The 13,072-nt window shown below is 40.8% G+C and overlaps 1 protein-coding gene across 1 annotated transcript in view; it reads right to left on the bottom strand.

Moving 5' to 3' along the window:
• The window catches only part of NIBAN1 (niban apoptosis regulator 1), a 63,422-nt gene that overhangs the window by 6,646 nt on the left and 43,704 nt on the right, over positions 1-13,072 (bottom strand). Inside the window, exons 6-12 of the mRNA XM_068953532.1 lie at positions 11,712-11,827; positions 6,001-6,105; positions 5,744-5,906; positions 4,560-4,747; positions 4,141-4,302; positions 1,382-1,492; positions 584-691 (exon numbers count right to left, since the gene is read on the bottom strand). Of these exons, the coding sequence (XP_068809633.1) occupies positions 584-691; positions 1,382-1,492; positions 4,141-4,302; positions 4,560-4,747; positions 5,744-5,906; positions 6,001-6,105; positions 11,712-11,827 (953 nt within the window). The remainder of the gene's footprint in view (positions 1-583; positions 692-1,381; positions 1,493-4,140; positions 4,303-4,559; positions 4,748-5,743; positions 5,907-6,000; positions 6,106-11,711; positions 11,828-13,072) is intronic.

The following is a 13,072-nucleotide window of genomic DNA, read 5'->3' as shown; positions in this document are numbered from 1 at the left end:
AACATGAACACAGGAACTGGCCCCTGATGTAGCCACACTGATTACATCTCCATGAAACTTAGTTGGTATTGGTTGCCCACGCTGGTCCTCGGCATTGAAGGGGGTCATCAGCGGAGCTGCCTATATTCACAGCAGATCCGCTGGGCTCCACTGAAGAGGAAAGCTCCCTCTCTGAGCGACCAAATTGCAGCTTGCTGGGTTTACAGCAGGGCTGCCAAAGACAAGGACAGGCTCATAACTTGGAGTCATGCCTGTCAGATAGGGAAAAGAGTCCGATTTGAGGGGACTCCAGGTCTCTAAGGAAGAAATAAAACCAGGAGGGGCACAGGTCTGCCATAATCTTTGAGAAAGAAAGTTGTATATACAGTTGCCCTGTTTCCTGAAATCTGTGCACTGGACTCCACATCTCTCATCCTGCCACATCAATGCACAAACTGGCAAATCTAAGCATCATTTGGCCAAGTAGGCAGCCAATCTACGCAACTCCCTGAGGGGAGATAGTTTAGGATTTACTGCCAAGGTGTTAATCCCTCATTGCCTTTTATCACTCTTTTTTTAACCACAGAGCAGTAACGTAACTTACTGGTTTGCATGTTGAAGCCAGTGTCTTCTGCATGGTGGGCAAAGTAATCTGTATCAATGCCTCTTGAAATATTTTCTTCCGGACAGTGCTGCTGTCATAATCATATTGCTGTCAAAAAGAGACAAAAAGAGAAACAAACCAAAATGTGTTTGGCACTATTAATAATTAACAGGAGGAACTGGTTCTTGTTGACATGTAACTGGGGATAGGCGAATCCCAAAGAATACCCCATCACAGGAGCACTCTGGGTTTGAATTCTCATGCAGATTATTTCAGCTTTTGCAAAAATCCTGTGAGATCAGGTTTCGTGTGATTGCTTTCCCTTCATTTTTTTCTGCCTGGGCTAGAAACAGCCCAGTGATTGCTCTCTCAGGGATTTAAGCGCTGCCTCTTCTGAGGCTAACGGAAATACTAGGGGCAGGCTAATTATAAAACTAATATTATTTGCCTAGATCATCTCCATCTGATTTAATTGCAGTTAACAGGACGGCACACGTATACACTTTTACATCTGTCTGCCCAGAACTAGGGTTTTTACCCTCCAAACTATGAGGATTACTTAGCATCTCCAAAGTCACTCTTACTGCTACTTCAAGTCATTTACTTTAAAAAAAAAGATGCAGTTTTTCCACTGATTTTTCACTTCATCTATGCATTTGCTAAGTGCCACCAAATCAATACTTTCCACTGGACGGTAAGACATTGCTTCTTTCAAATACTGAAATAAATTCATGTAAAAGATATTCTCAGTTTCCTAAAAGACAGGTTTTCCTGCACAAATGCTGCAATAATATTTACCTTCAGTACTCTCAGCTTGACTTTTTCAATGGTTGTTGCAACTTTTGCTGAGTCAGCTTGGCGACTTGGAGAGAACAACTGCTCAAAAGTATAAACTGCATTTTCCATCAGCTAAGAAAAATAATAATAAATCTGTTAAAGATCAAGGCTTATGAACCGTAGTTTTCCAGTAACAGAAAATTCCTACATACATAAAGAAGTATGATAAATGTAACTATTAATGTAAGTTGTACTTTTGTGAAGGTGAAATGGAGAAAGAATAATCTGCCTAAAACCAATAAACGTTTTCAAGTACTTAAAATGATCGTGGAAGGGGAAGAAAAGCCTTTGTTTATTTTAGATTTCTACACTTTATTTTACGATTGAGAAACAAAAAGGAGATCTTACACTCATGGAAGAGAACAAGAAAATGAAATGATCTCAACTTCTATTTTAAGTTTAGAGTCGGGTCAATACCAGAGAGTGCTGCTGCTATAACTAAACAAACAGTAATATCACCACATTTATCCAAAGATTGACCTTATTTTGTCCAAAAATTGTGGTTTTGCTGCTGCAATTCAGCCTAGTATTTTACGTGAAATAACACTTACTAGCAAAAGTATTTTGCAGGCTCATCTCACAGAGCGCAATAATTTCTCATTGAATTATTAGGCTGGTATTTGCCCTATTTTCAGGTTATCTAGTGATTCATTAAAAATAACCCGCTACTCTGAAAACATATTTCAGAAAAACAGTGCTCCGAGTGGTAATTATTTCTACCTAATGAAAGTTTGCATCTTCTAGCTAAGTGTTTCAATTCAAATTTTAATCTATTCTTATTGGAGAGGTACAGGAACATCTACAAAGAAGCCGTCGATACTGCTATGTCTCCCTTTGCATCACTCAGGAACAACCAAGTCAGTCTGCACAGATAGCCGTACGCTATTCAGTGAACTTTTTGTGGTTTGTAAATGAGTACGTACATGCTTATGGATAAGATACGCTTTTATTTCCTCCTTGGTTAGAAATACTTTTATGAATGAATATAAGCTATGACAAATTTCAAAAAGCAATTTTTATAACTAACTTTGCAGCTAACATGGGATTAGACTATACAAACTGTATCTGTACATGTAAATGGAGAAGATGGACGTTTACTCAATTTGTGCATGCATCATAAGGCCGTACAGTAAAGGCTCATGCACGGCAAGATTAAAAAAAAAAAAAAAGAGAGAGGAACAATTTGAGCACTACATTTGACACTAATTGAAGTACTCACTTTTTATCTGAATTTTTATTTGGACCACATCAGAAATTAGCATAGCTCTAGCAAAGTCATTGGAGCCACCTTATTTATGCCAGTTGAGCTTTTAGCTCCCAAATTCCAGAAAATTAGTCACTACTGGATGCCAAGCTTTCAAGCCTTTAACTATGCATTCAGAGAAGGAAACCTATTCCACCTACCTGGTTCTTACCAAGCGAGTTAGGATAAAGCCAAGCGCTTCTTTTAAATTGAGACAACATGACCTTAGACACGCCTGAGCATACTTGTTAACGGAATAGATATTACATGTCCGCTGACACAAAGTGAAACTACTCACTATTTTTATGAGAAAAATAACAGCCTTTTAAAGAGAGAGGAGCAATAACAGCATTGGCAGAATAACTTGTACTCTCACTTAAGTTATTTACCATGAACTTTGACTCATGTTCCCTTCAGAAAAAACTTGGCTTGTAGGGGATATATTTTCTGTACACGTCTTTGTTTTGACTCACGGTCTTCACTTAAAGACATTTTATTTGAGCAGCATTTTGGAATGGTCTCCTGAAAGACCAGTCATGAAAACAGGATTTTATTTCTCAATAATTCTGTGGCTGCTGATCATTCCTGTTCTTAGAAAAGCTGCTTTTAGGAAAGCACTGTGCTAGAGACTCGATTTCCATAGTCATGATTCCCACTCCACAGAACCATACCAGTTCCACTTTCTGAGACTACATAATGGATTATTTCGTTCCTCAGCTACTGATCAGAATCTCAGAATTCAAAAGAGAGCTACAAGGCCTAATGTGCTCTGCACTCTGGCAATCAAAAGGAGCTGACTGGCCAGCTCCTAATAGATTCCTGGCCAGGCATCCAGAAGAAATAAAAGCAAAAAAAAAAAAAATTAAAGCCTATACAAATACACACTGGAGGAGGAAAAAAGATGTTCCTTTGTCATCCCAAATGATGCAGTCACCTCAGCCATTCAGATGAAAACTGAACTTGGATCTACATGCAGGTGTATCCTTAGATGTCATCAGTGTCCAAGCAATTGCCCATTTCTACTAACACTTACTGCCTTACTGTATATTCACGAGAGATCAAACTACCAAAGGAAGAGACGTTACATTTTTGTAAAAATAAATTTAAGACCTTTCCTGAAAAATCAACCCTTGAGAATGCAATCAGGCAGATTTTTAGCCACCCTGTTGGTACAAGCACAACTCACCTGAGTGCTGAAACACTAAGAGTTCACAACTTCAAGGTTCAGACGAAGAGATGATTTATTCAAAACTATGGTGCCTTACTGAAAGACTCACACACACGCAACCTCACAAATATAAATATGGAACTGAGCTTCTAACTGTGATTTCACTAGGTATTGCTATCTGTACTTTGAGATGTATTCCAGCCTCTTGCACAGCTTTTTATCATGATTACTTTGAAGTGAGTTAGAAGGACAAACCTAACATGTTCCAGGTAGGATTTTTCCAGAAGGAAAAACTGGATCTTACAGTACCTCTTGCATGAAGTTCTGCGTCCTCTGAACCACAAAATCAACGTGATAGACCTTGAAGCGACTCTTGAGGTCCTGAAGCAGTTCCTGGAGGAGGTTCACTTTCAGATAACAAGGCTCCATTTTCACAGAGTTGAACGGTAGGCTCATAAGCTGGTCCACGTTCTGCATTTCAACGAGGGAAGAACAGGTTTAGAGAGTAAGCAACCTCAGTTGAATCTTTAACATAGAGGGTAACAGCAGCCCTAAACAAATTCTGACACTCTTACAGCCTAAGTGCACAAATACCACGATACTTTTTAAATGACAAAAACAAGCACTACTGTACTACAACCCAGGACAGCACAAAATGCTGTCAGTTAGGTTCTAGCTAGAAAGTCCTCATGCCAGTGTAAAAGAATCCAGAATCTTGTCTTACTTACCTCCTTTAATTTTGTGATATCATTTGTCTTCTGGAAGTTTTGGATGATTTCATTAACTTCTTTATCAAAAAGTGAGCGGACTTCGGTGAATCCAGAACTCACCGGGCCCATGAGCTCCTCCAGTATGGAAGTGAGAAATGGCTGGATATTTTCTGTGCAGCACTTCTGGGCAGGCTCAGAAACAATGGCTGCAGTGTCAGACAACACAATGGATGCATCTTAAGCCACTAATAGACACAGTGAAAAACGTCATCTGAACCGATCCATTTTAGAATGGAGTACGTGACCCAGTATTTTTCACTATAGTCATACCTCCTCGAAGATGAAAGGCCTGTTTATGGTTTCAAGAGTGACAACGAAACACCTTTTCCCAAGCCCCACCTAACCTAACTCTAGCAGGTTGGCTGCACTGTGAGAGAAGAGAGGCAGCAGTAAATATTGGTAAATACTGGGAGGTTTGTATAGAGCATGGACGTTGTGGCTTTTAACACATTGCATAAGGAGTTACCTGAACTCGTTGCTTTCCAGTTCAGTGAAAGCATCCTACTCCATTACGTGGGAATTTCAACACAACATCCTGAGATTTAACAAAACAGCTCCTGAATTCTCAGCTGTTTATTGCCAGCTCTTGTTTGCTAGCTTAAGCAGCATCAGCTAATGTTTTGTCTGCTTTTTACACTCACTTTTATATTCTTAGCAACATTAGAATTTTTCATTCCACGTTACTTTTAAACCATCTAAGAAGCCCTTCGGTTTAAGTATTCTTCGGCAGCCTAAGAACCTGTCACTTAATCAGAACCTGTTTTTGTGAAGCATTATTAGCCATCAGATCAAAACCACTACGTTTTAAATTTTGCTCATGTAACCTGTATCTTCATTATAAAAGGGTTCTCTAAGTGAAAATGAAAGCAGAATTAGCAACTCTAAATAGAATATTCAACACCTGCCAGCTCTGTCTCCAACCGGAAACGACTTTGCATTTTCACAGATAGAGTTGCCACAGGTATCAATTCCCACCAAAGGCAGCAGAAGTTCAAGGCCTTCAGTGTTTTCTGAAAATCAGTATCTCCGGTTGGATTTTCAGAACACACAAGCTATTTCAACACAACGACATCTGGTAATGTAAGCAGCACAACGGGAAACATTAAAGAATTGCTCCAAAACACATATGTTCCCCCACTAACCTTTGATTTTTCCAGCTAAGAAGTTCTTTGAGTTCAGAATCTGATCCATATCCGAGCGAATAGTCCCTTCAAGAGTTTTTGCAAAATCTCTGCATTCTTCTTTCAAGGTACTTAATCCTTCTGAAACCTGCTGCTGGACTAAGCCATATGTTTCTTCCACAATCTAAAACCAAATTAAATTAATAAGCACAGATCAGGAGTTGCACACAGAGACAACTGCTATGAGAAATAACTACTCTCCAAATATCAGTACTTACACCAAACCAGGCCCGCTTCCTATCATTCCTCTTTCCTTTCATTTTAGGTAGAATCATCGTCTGAAGGTTAGGTAGGAGTTCCTCCATCACAAGGTTGCTTAAGATCTGCATGACCAAAAGTTTAAAATGACACGTTCACTCTCTGTCCTTCATCTGAAAAATGTGTGCCTGCGTTACAGAATGATGTTCAAACACAGGCAATCCCAAATATACAACTGCTTAGCTATCCCAGGTTGCCAGGAGGACTGTATTTAAAATACTAGGTATGCCTGAGGGAAGCTCCATGCATTTCATCTGAAGCGTTTTTCAGGAAAACGATTTCAGAGACCATGCAACGATTGACAACAGATAGACTTAAGACACTCCCACTCATAAGTGACTTCAAAATTTACTACATGCTGTTATGTCATTGGCACGTGAAAATCAAAATGATTTATATCAGCTGAGCAATCAGATCAAAAATAGTTGAAAAGTTAGTTTATTGACTGCTGCTTCCCCAAACTGACCTTGTTCTGGGACACTCACACCATCCCAGAGCAGTCATCTGAGGAGAAATTGTTCAAAAGAGCTGTCAGACAAAGGATGCTTCTAATGGGAAGATGCTGGGCCCAAAAAAGACAGACATGAACGTACCAATGTGGATCTCTAGGACTGCTTCTGATGAGCACTAACCTTACAAGTCAAACAGAAATAGAAGGAGATCCCAGTAAGACTAGGAGAGGGGACAGAAGAATAATTCTATTTATCTGGGGTTTTTTTTTCATTTTTTAACATATAGCACAAGCTATAAGATTCATTAGCTCCAGGCTAATCCTGAGGCAAAAGGGATCAAATGAATAACTGCTGGAGTTTGTGAAAAACTTTTCAATTAGTTTTGTCAGTAAGAGACAACTAAAAACAGTAAAATGTTCAGATTTTAGAACATGTAAACATTAAAGTCTTCTTCCAACACCTCCAGATTCTTGAACAAAAACTGTATGAAATATATAACATTCAAAGATGTTCTCCAAAATCACTAGTGAAACAGATTTCAGGCTCAACAAAATAGATATTGGCGCTGGAGACAAACTCTTCACTTGGATGATGTGAACCTTAACCTTCACTTGGATGAAGTGAACCTTAATCCTCAGTCTCCCCCAGCCCTGAAAAGCAAGTGTTGCAAGGAGTCACAGGCAGCTTCGCAGTACGTCAATCAGCGCTAGCATGGCATAGTTGCTATAGCTGGCACAGGTTGTGGTGCCTATGGTTAAAGGATGAGTAAAATCTCACCCAGGCATCAGAGTCAGATGAAAGTTCAGCACACAAAAACACAGCCGGCAGACAGCAGCAGTGACATGCAGGCAACACTGTCTGCCCGCTGGCTCTCAAAAGTGATTTTTTTTTTCTATGCATTCCTCCATTAATCACAGGTAACAAATACACTGTCCGAGTGTGAGTCAGGTATTTATACCATCTGCTTTCAGTAGATAATGAGTACACTGATTTGTCCCCCTTGGAGATATCTTCTTCTCTCCACGCAATACCTAGGGCATGTAGCATATCCTAATAATGCTTCTTTAAATCACACCTGAGCTAGGTACCTACAGTAACTTAAGTCAATATAATGATTGCCCTCTGTGACCAAGACGTACCACAGCAGAAAGTGGCGGGGAGCAAAGTGTCAAAGAGACTTCTACACATCAGCGTTCATGCTGGCGGGTAGGAAGACTAGAAGAAGTTATTGCTGTCCCATTTCTTGATTATTAATTAAGTATATTGTCAGTCCGTCATTGCCCTGTTTTTTTAAATTGATGCTGAGTACCTTTTCTCCCTCGATAACTTTCTTAGTCTGAGATAAAGTTCAGTGGTTGTAGAAGGGACACGTCACCCTTTCAGATCCAAGCAACTAACTGGAAATTCAATCTCGCAGGTGGTTCCTTTCGGAAAGAAAAGACATCAGACTGGGAATGCAGATGATACCAATTTAGGGGACTGGTCAATACCTAGACAGGCTAAAGAAATGGGTAGACAAACACCTCATGAAGCCCAGCATCTGGGTGGAATAACCCTATGTACCAGCACAGACTGGGGACAACTGTCTGGAAAGCCATTTTGCAGGAAAGGACCTAGAGGTCCTGGTGGACAAGAAGTTCAACATACGTCAGCAAGGTGACCCCCTCAGCGAAAGCCAACAGCAGACCGAGCTGCATCATCAAGAGAGTAACCAGCAGGTTGAGGGAAGACAACGTTTTCCTCCATTCCGCACTTGTCAGATGGCATCTGGAGTACTGTGTCCAGTTTTGGGCTCCCCAGTACAAGAAATACACTGACAGACTGGAGCGAGTCCAGCGGAGGCCACCAAGATGGTTGGGGGCTGGAGCACATGACGAACAAGGAGAAGCTGAGGGAACTGAGTTTGTTCAGCCTTTAGAAGAACTGCTGGTCCAGCAGTTACAGACACGTAGCTACCACATTATGAGACCGAGGCAATATTACTGCGCTCTATACACCATATACACTATATAGACACTATATACACTATATTACACTATATAGAACTGCAGATAACCCACATATAGCTTTGCACCTGTCCTGAAACCCTGGGCATCTACGTGGACTGTACAGCACATACAAATTTGCCCATGGCTTCCGGCAAGTTTTGAACTGCAGTGGACGTCCTGCAAATCACAGAGAGACACAATAACCCCCTAAAAAAGCCGGTAAAATACACCTTAAGGGTCTGTATGTTTCTCATTTAATCTGGGGGAAGGATAAGTAGTTTACTCAACAGTTCCTATAAAGCAGAGAAAGTATGTAGTCCTTCTCCCCCTTTAAGGGCCCTTGAACGATTTTTTTCCTAAGTGAATGTGTATTTGAACCCAGCTCTTTTCCTCGCTTCAACAATGGGCCTCGAACAGTCCTTATCAAAAGCTCACTGCCCTAACACACCCACGGCTGAAATGCAGAGAGTAAAAGCACCAAGAAGCTTTATATTTCCATTACGCCTGGCCTGCCAGCGTTTCTTGGCGTTCGACCTCCCGTACTGGAGTTGCCACTGCGGTCAGCGAGCGCTGCTGCTTCCTGCCGCTGCTGCCCTTGCCAAAGCGCTCTAGGAAGGCACGAAACGCTCCTTCCGTGCGACATGCTCCTCCTTTACTGCTATCAAGAGTCCAGTGAGGCACCAACATCAAACGTAAGGGAAATCCTAGGAATTTAGACAGCAAAAGTCAGTAAGGGCTCTGACTGCGTGCCACGCAGGGTAAAACAGAGTATCTCCTGGGCATAAGACGGCCCCTACAGAAATACAATATGCAATACCCTACTTATTAAGCATTGTTTTACCAATGTTAAGTACTCATAGTTTATGGTATAGCGCCACTCACGTTCAGCTATGCTGCCTCAAGCATCCATCAAAAAACGGTGGCCTAATACAGGTCCTAAACTCAGGAATAACGCAAAATCAGGGCGACACAAAGCAAATAATAAATGTGACAACTGCTCAAACGCACGTCGAAGAGTCTGACCTGTCAAGCAGCATTTTTAAGTGCTGGATTGGATTTAAATTTCTCTACTGAAAGGTGTACTCTAAAGGTGTTTTTTTTTTAATCCCTTATCCAGCTATCCTTGATTTACCAATATGTCATTCTGCATTCATGTAGTACTGATCAATGGGGTTATGTTAGTGAAAATTTGAAGTATTGTAATGTTCTCAGTATGCGGATGTACTCATGACTAGTGTTGTTAAAATTTCCAAGCCACTACTTAGTGAAACGTCTTCCCTCTTTCTGTTTGTGACCCTCTCCTTCAACACTTACTACAGGCAGAATTACTTCTCCATTTTTATTTTGTTAGTAACGAAACGTAAAAAAAGGAAAAAGATCGAAAAAAAAAAGGAAAGGAACTTCTATGAAACAAAAGACTTTTTAGCAGGTCTTCAGCCGAGCTACCCAGTATTTGCTTTACTATATCCGTGTTGCCCGTACCTAAGCAGCACAGCCTGAGCTAATGACTACTTCAGCAAATACTGGTGAGACTGTGTGCCACCGTAAAAGAATGTCAGTGACTATATTTATTGGCAATGCGCAGAATTTTTATAGCAACAAACTTGTAGACTGGTCGTTCCAAACCATTCGCTTAGCTTGGGTATTTGCCTAAAACAATTATTATGCTTGGTCTAAGCACGCATGAGAACACACTATGCTTACAAAATGAATTATTACTGAGAAGATAATAGCGTAACTAGGCTGATTGTCTTCTGATTATGGTTCTCTTGAGGTACATGGGTTATGAGTAAGTAGCTGGCAAGCAACAGGAAAAATAAAACGCAAGTGAAACTAGCAGTATAGTAGTTCCATACCTTGAGGGAGGAAGGGAGAAGAAAAAACCCTTGCAAATGTGTCAGGGAATTATGTCCTAGTTAGTCTCGTCAATGCAATGATGGAACTCCTTATATTAAGGTATTAATTATTAGACGTTGACAGGAAACCTTGATCCCTGACATGAAGGCCCAGGGAAAGATAATGCTTATAGATTCTCCTCCAGTTTCCACATTTTTCAGGCTTTCCAAGGTAGACTTTTCCTAGAAGAATAATCTGGTTTGTTAAAACAAAACCCTGAATCATGAACTGCCCATCAGGCTTTTTCCAATTTCCCAAAGGGAAGCCAAATTTCATCAAGGAAGACACCCAGCAGCTAGTACTGAAGTAAATATTTGCTGCTGAGTGCTCAGTGTTTCGGAAAAAACGCATAAATCAGGGCCTAAGTAATACCTCAGATGCACTAAAATACATTTGGAGTAATGCCATAGAGATGAACGGAGTTACTTCAGCTAACATCCATGCTCCGAGCCTACTCATTCAGGTGCTCAAATATGGATCCAGATGGTAAATTTAGCTTCCCATTTCTTAATTTTTGAAGTACGCAAACTTTTGGTGTCCAAGTGTGATTGTTACTACGCAGCACTGTTTCAGAAGCCTGGCACGAGAACTAGATCAACGAGTTTATGCACTCAGGACTAAAAACTTCACTCGCAAAGAAAGGGGAGAAGCAAAACGAAGAGATTCTTCAAAATTAACACTCCACTGTTATTTTGGCCTTCACAGACCCTGATCTGCTGCAATGGCATCTGGAGGCATTAGACTAAAAGTAACTGCAGACTGTTGCATTTAGTAACAAAGATAGTAGCAAAAGAAGAAAAAAATAGCTCTCACCTGCAGCTTGTAAAAGGGTAGAAAAGAAAAGAGTACAGCCCAACCCAGCAAACAGTGTGCGTTTGTTGCATGCAAACATGGTGTGTTGCGAGTCTGGTGTTTATCACTTTTGGTTTCACTGATTATTTAACAAAACCATGCACAGCAGCAAACGTGATAGCAAGTGTTTAGCTTTAGGCCCAGCATTTATTCACCAAGTCTGTGGCACTAATACAATGAAGGTAGATGTGTGAACCTCCTGTAGAAATGCGGTCATCCCTGCAACCCAGCTTGAGCAGCACAACTCCTTTACTTTGCAGCACACTTTCTTTCACTTTGTAGTAAAAATTCACAGCATGGTTAATTAAAAAAAATGCTTTTACATTCTCAAAGTTTATCAGAAGGAAGTATCTTGGGTATTTCTACATATTGCATTTGCTTTAAAAAAATACTGGGTTTTTTTCCCAAGAGGCCTTTCTACTTTCACTATCCTCATAGCCTCCATAGCCAAAGCCAAAAAAAATTAGGAAGATTTTCTTTTACCTGTTTCTCATTGCCAGTTATCATTTCCCACGTCCCATAGTGGCCTTTCTCCTGACGGAAGAACTGAATGGCTTCTAAAAATGCCTCTACTTCGTATGTGGTCTGCTTGAGAAAATCTAAAGAAAACAAAAAGTAACACAAGTAATTTATCGGCCAACAACCTTCAAAAGAATTAAGCATCCTTTCTTGATCCAATTTTCTACTCGATATGCATCCAGCAGAAATATTTTAAAATCATTTATTAATCCTGAGTGTCTGAAGAGCTTTGGGCTTTGATTAAGATGCAGAGGTGTAATTTTGCCATATATTAGCTATCGCAAGCCATCCCATCCAAGCTGCTAAGTTAAAACAGCATCAACATGTTTTAATATAGTAGCACATGCTAAAATAACGGTTTTATGGCAGCAAGCCTGGTCTGGACAGACTTTGACAAGACAGTCTTTAACATACGGTAACTCATCCTGTGCTTTTAGTAGTGTTACCTATGAGCAGCATCAGATGCTACATGGGCAGATATGGAAAGTGTGAATCAAGGCCAAGAGTTGGGAGCTTCTGCTTCTTCGGGAATTTAAGATACTGAGAGGTGACCGGCAGTACGTCACGACATGTTGTACACCCTTGAGTAACTGCTAAACCCTGAATTAACACCCTCCAATAATCTGTTATTTCATTTAGTAAGGAATTGCCCAGCATGATTTTTCATGGACACACAACAGAGCCCTAGACAAGGCAAGCGCTTCGCTCATGCCTGAAGCAAGTACAACAATTTCTGATAAAATCGTGTGGCTATTCCCAATTATTTTAAGAGTGTTTAACCACAGGTCCAGACTAGCTGGTTACTGCTACTACTGATAAGAGACAGTAGCTCTTCCCAACGGCAGCGTGGTAGCTGGGGAGGCTTTGTTGTACAAACGAGACCAACGGATGCTAAAAGCTGAGACCTAGTGGCTGAGCTAGTTTTGCTCTTGTAAACCGTGGATAACCGGTCACGCAGCAGAAATTACATCTCCTGCAAATCGTCCTTTCCAAACCGCAAGAGGCTTTCGAGACAGTTGCAGTCAAAGGTCTCCTTCGCACGACGGCGCACAAAAAGACAACTACTTAAGACTGGAATAACAGTCACATAGTTGAACCAGATTGTTGTGATTTGGGGAGAAACAGCCCCTCTTCCCTGAAATGGGGAAAAGCTTCGTCGCACAAACTTGACAAACTTGAACAAGAATCGCAAGGCCACATGCTGAGTCAGGATGAAAAGGGGGGAAAGCAGCCAATTAAAATTCCTTCATTGCTACCGCCACGATGTACAATGCTTTTAACAGTAATTCACAACCCAGGCTGTCAAAGTACCAGTAAAACAGTTG

This window comes from Struthio camelus, chromosome 8, assembly GCF_040807025.1.
Source record: "Struthio camelus isolate bStrCam1 chromosome 8, bStrCam1.hap1, whole genome shotgun sequence".
NCBI lineage: Eukaryota > Metazoa > Chordata > Aves > Struthioniformes > Struthionidae > Struthio > Struthio camelus.
Note: the sequence above shows the minus strand (reverse complement) of the source record. Positions and strands in the feature narration are given on the sequence as shown.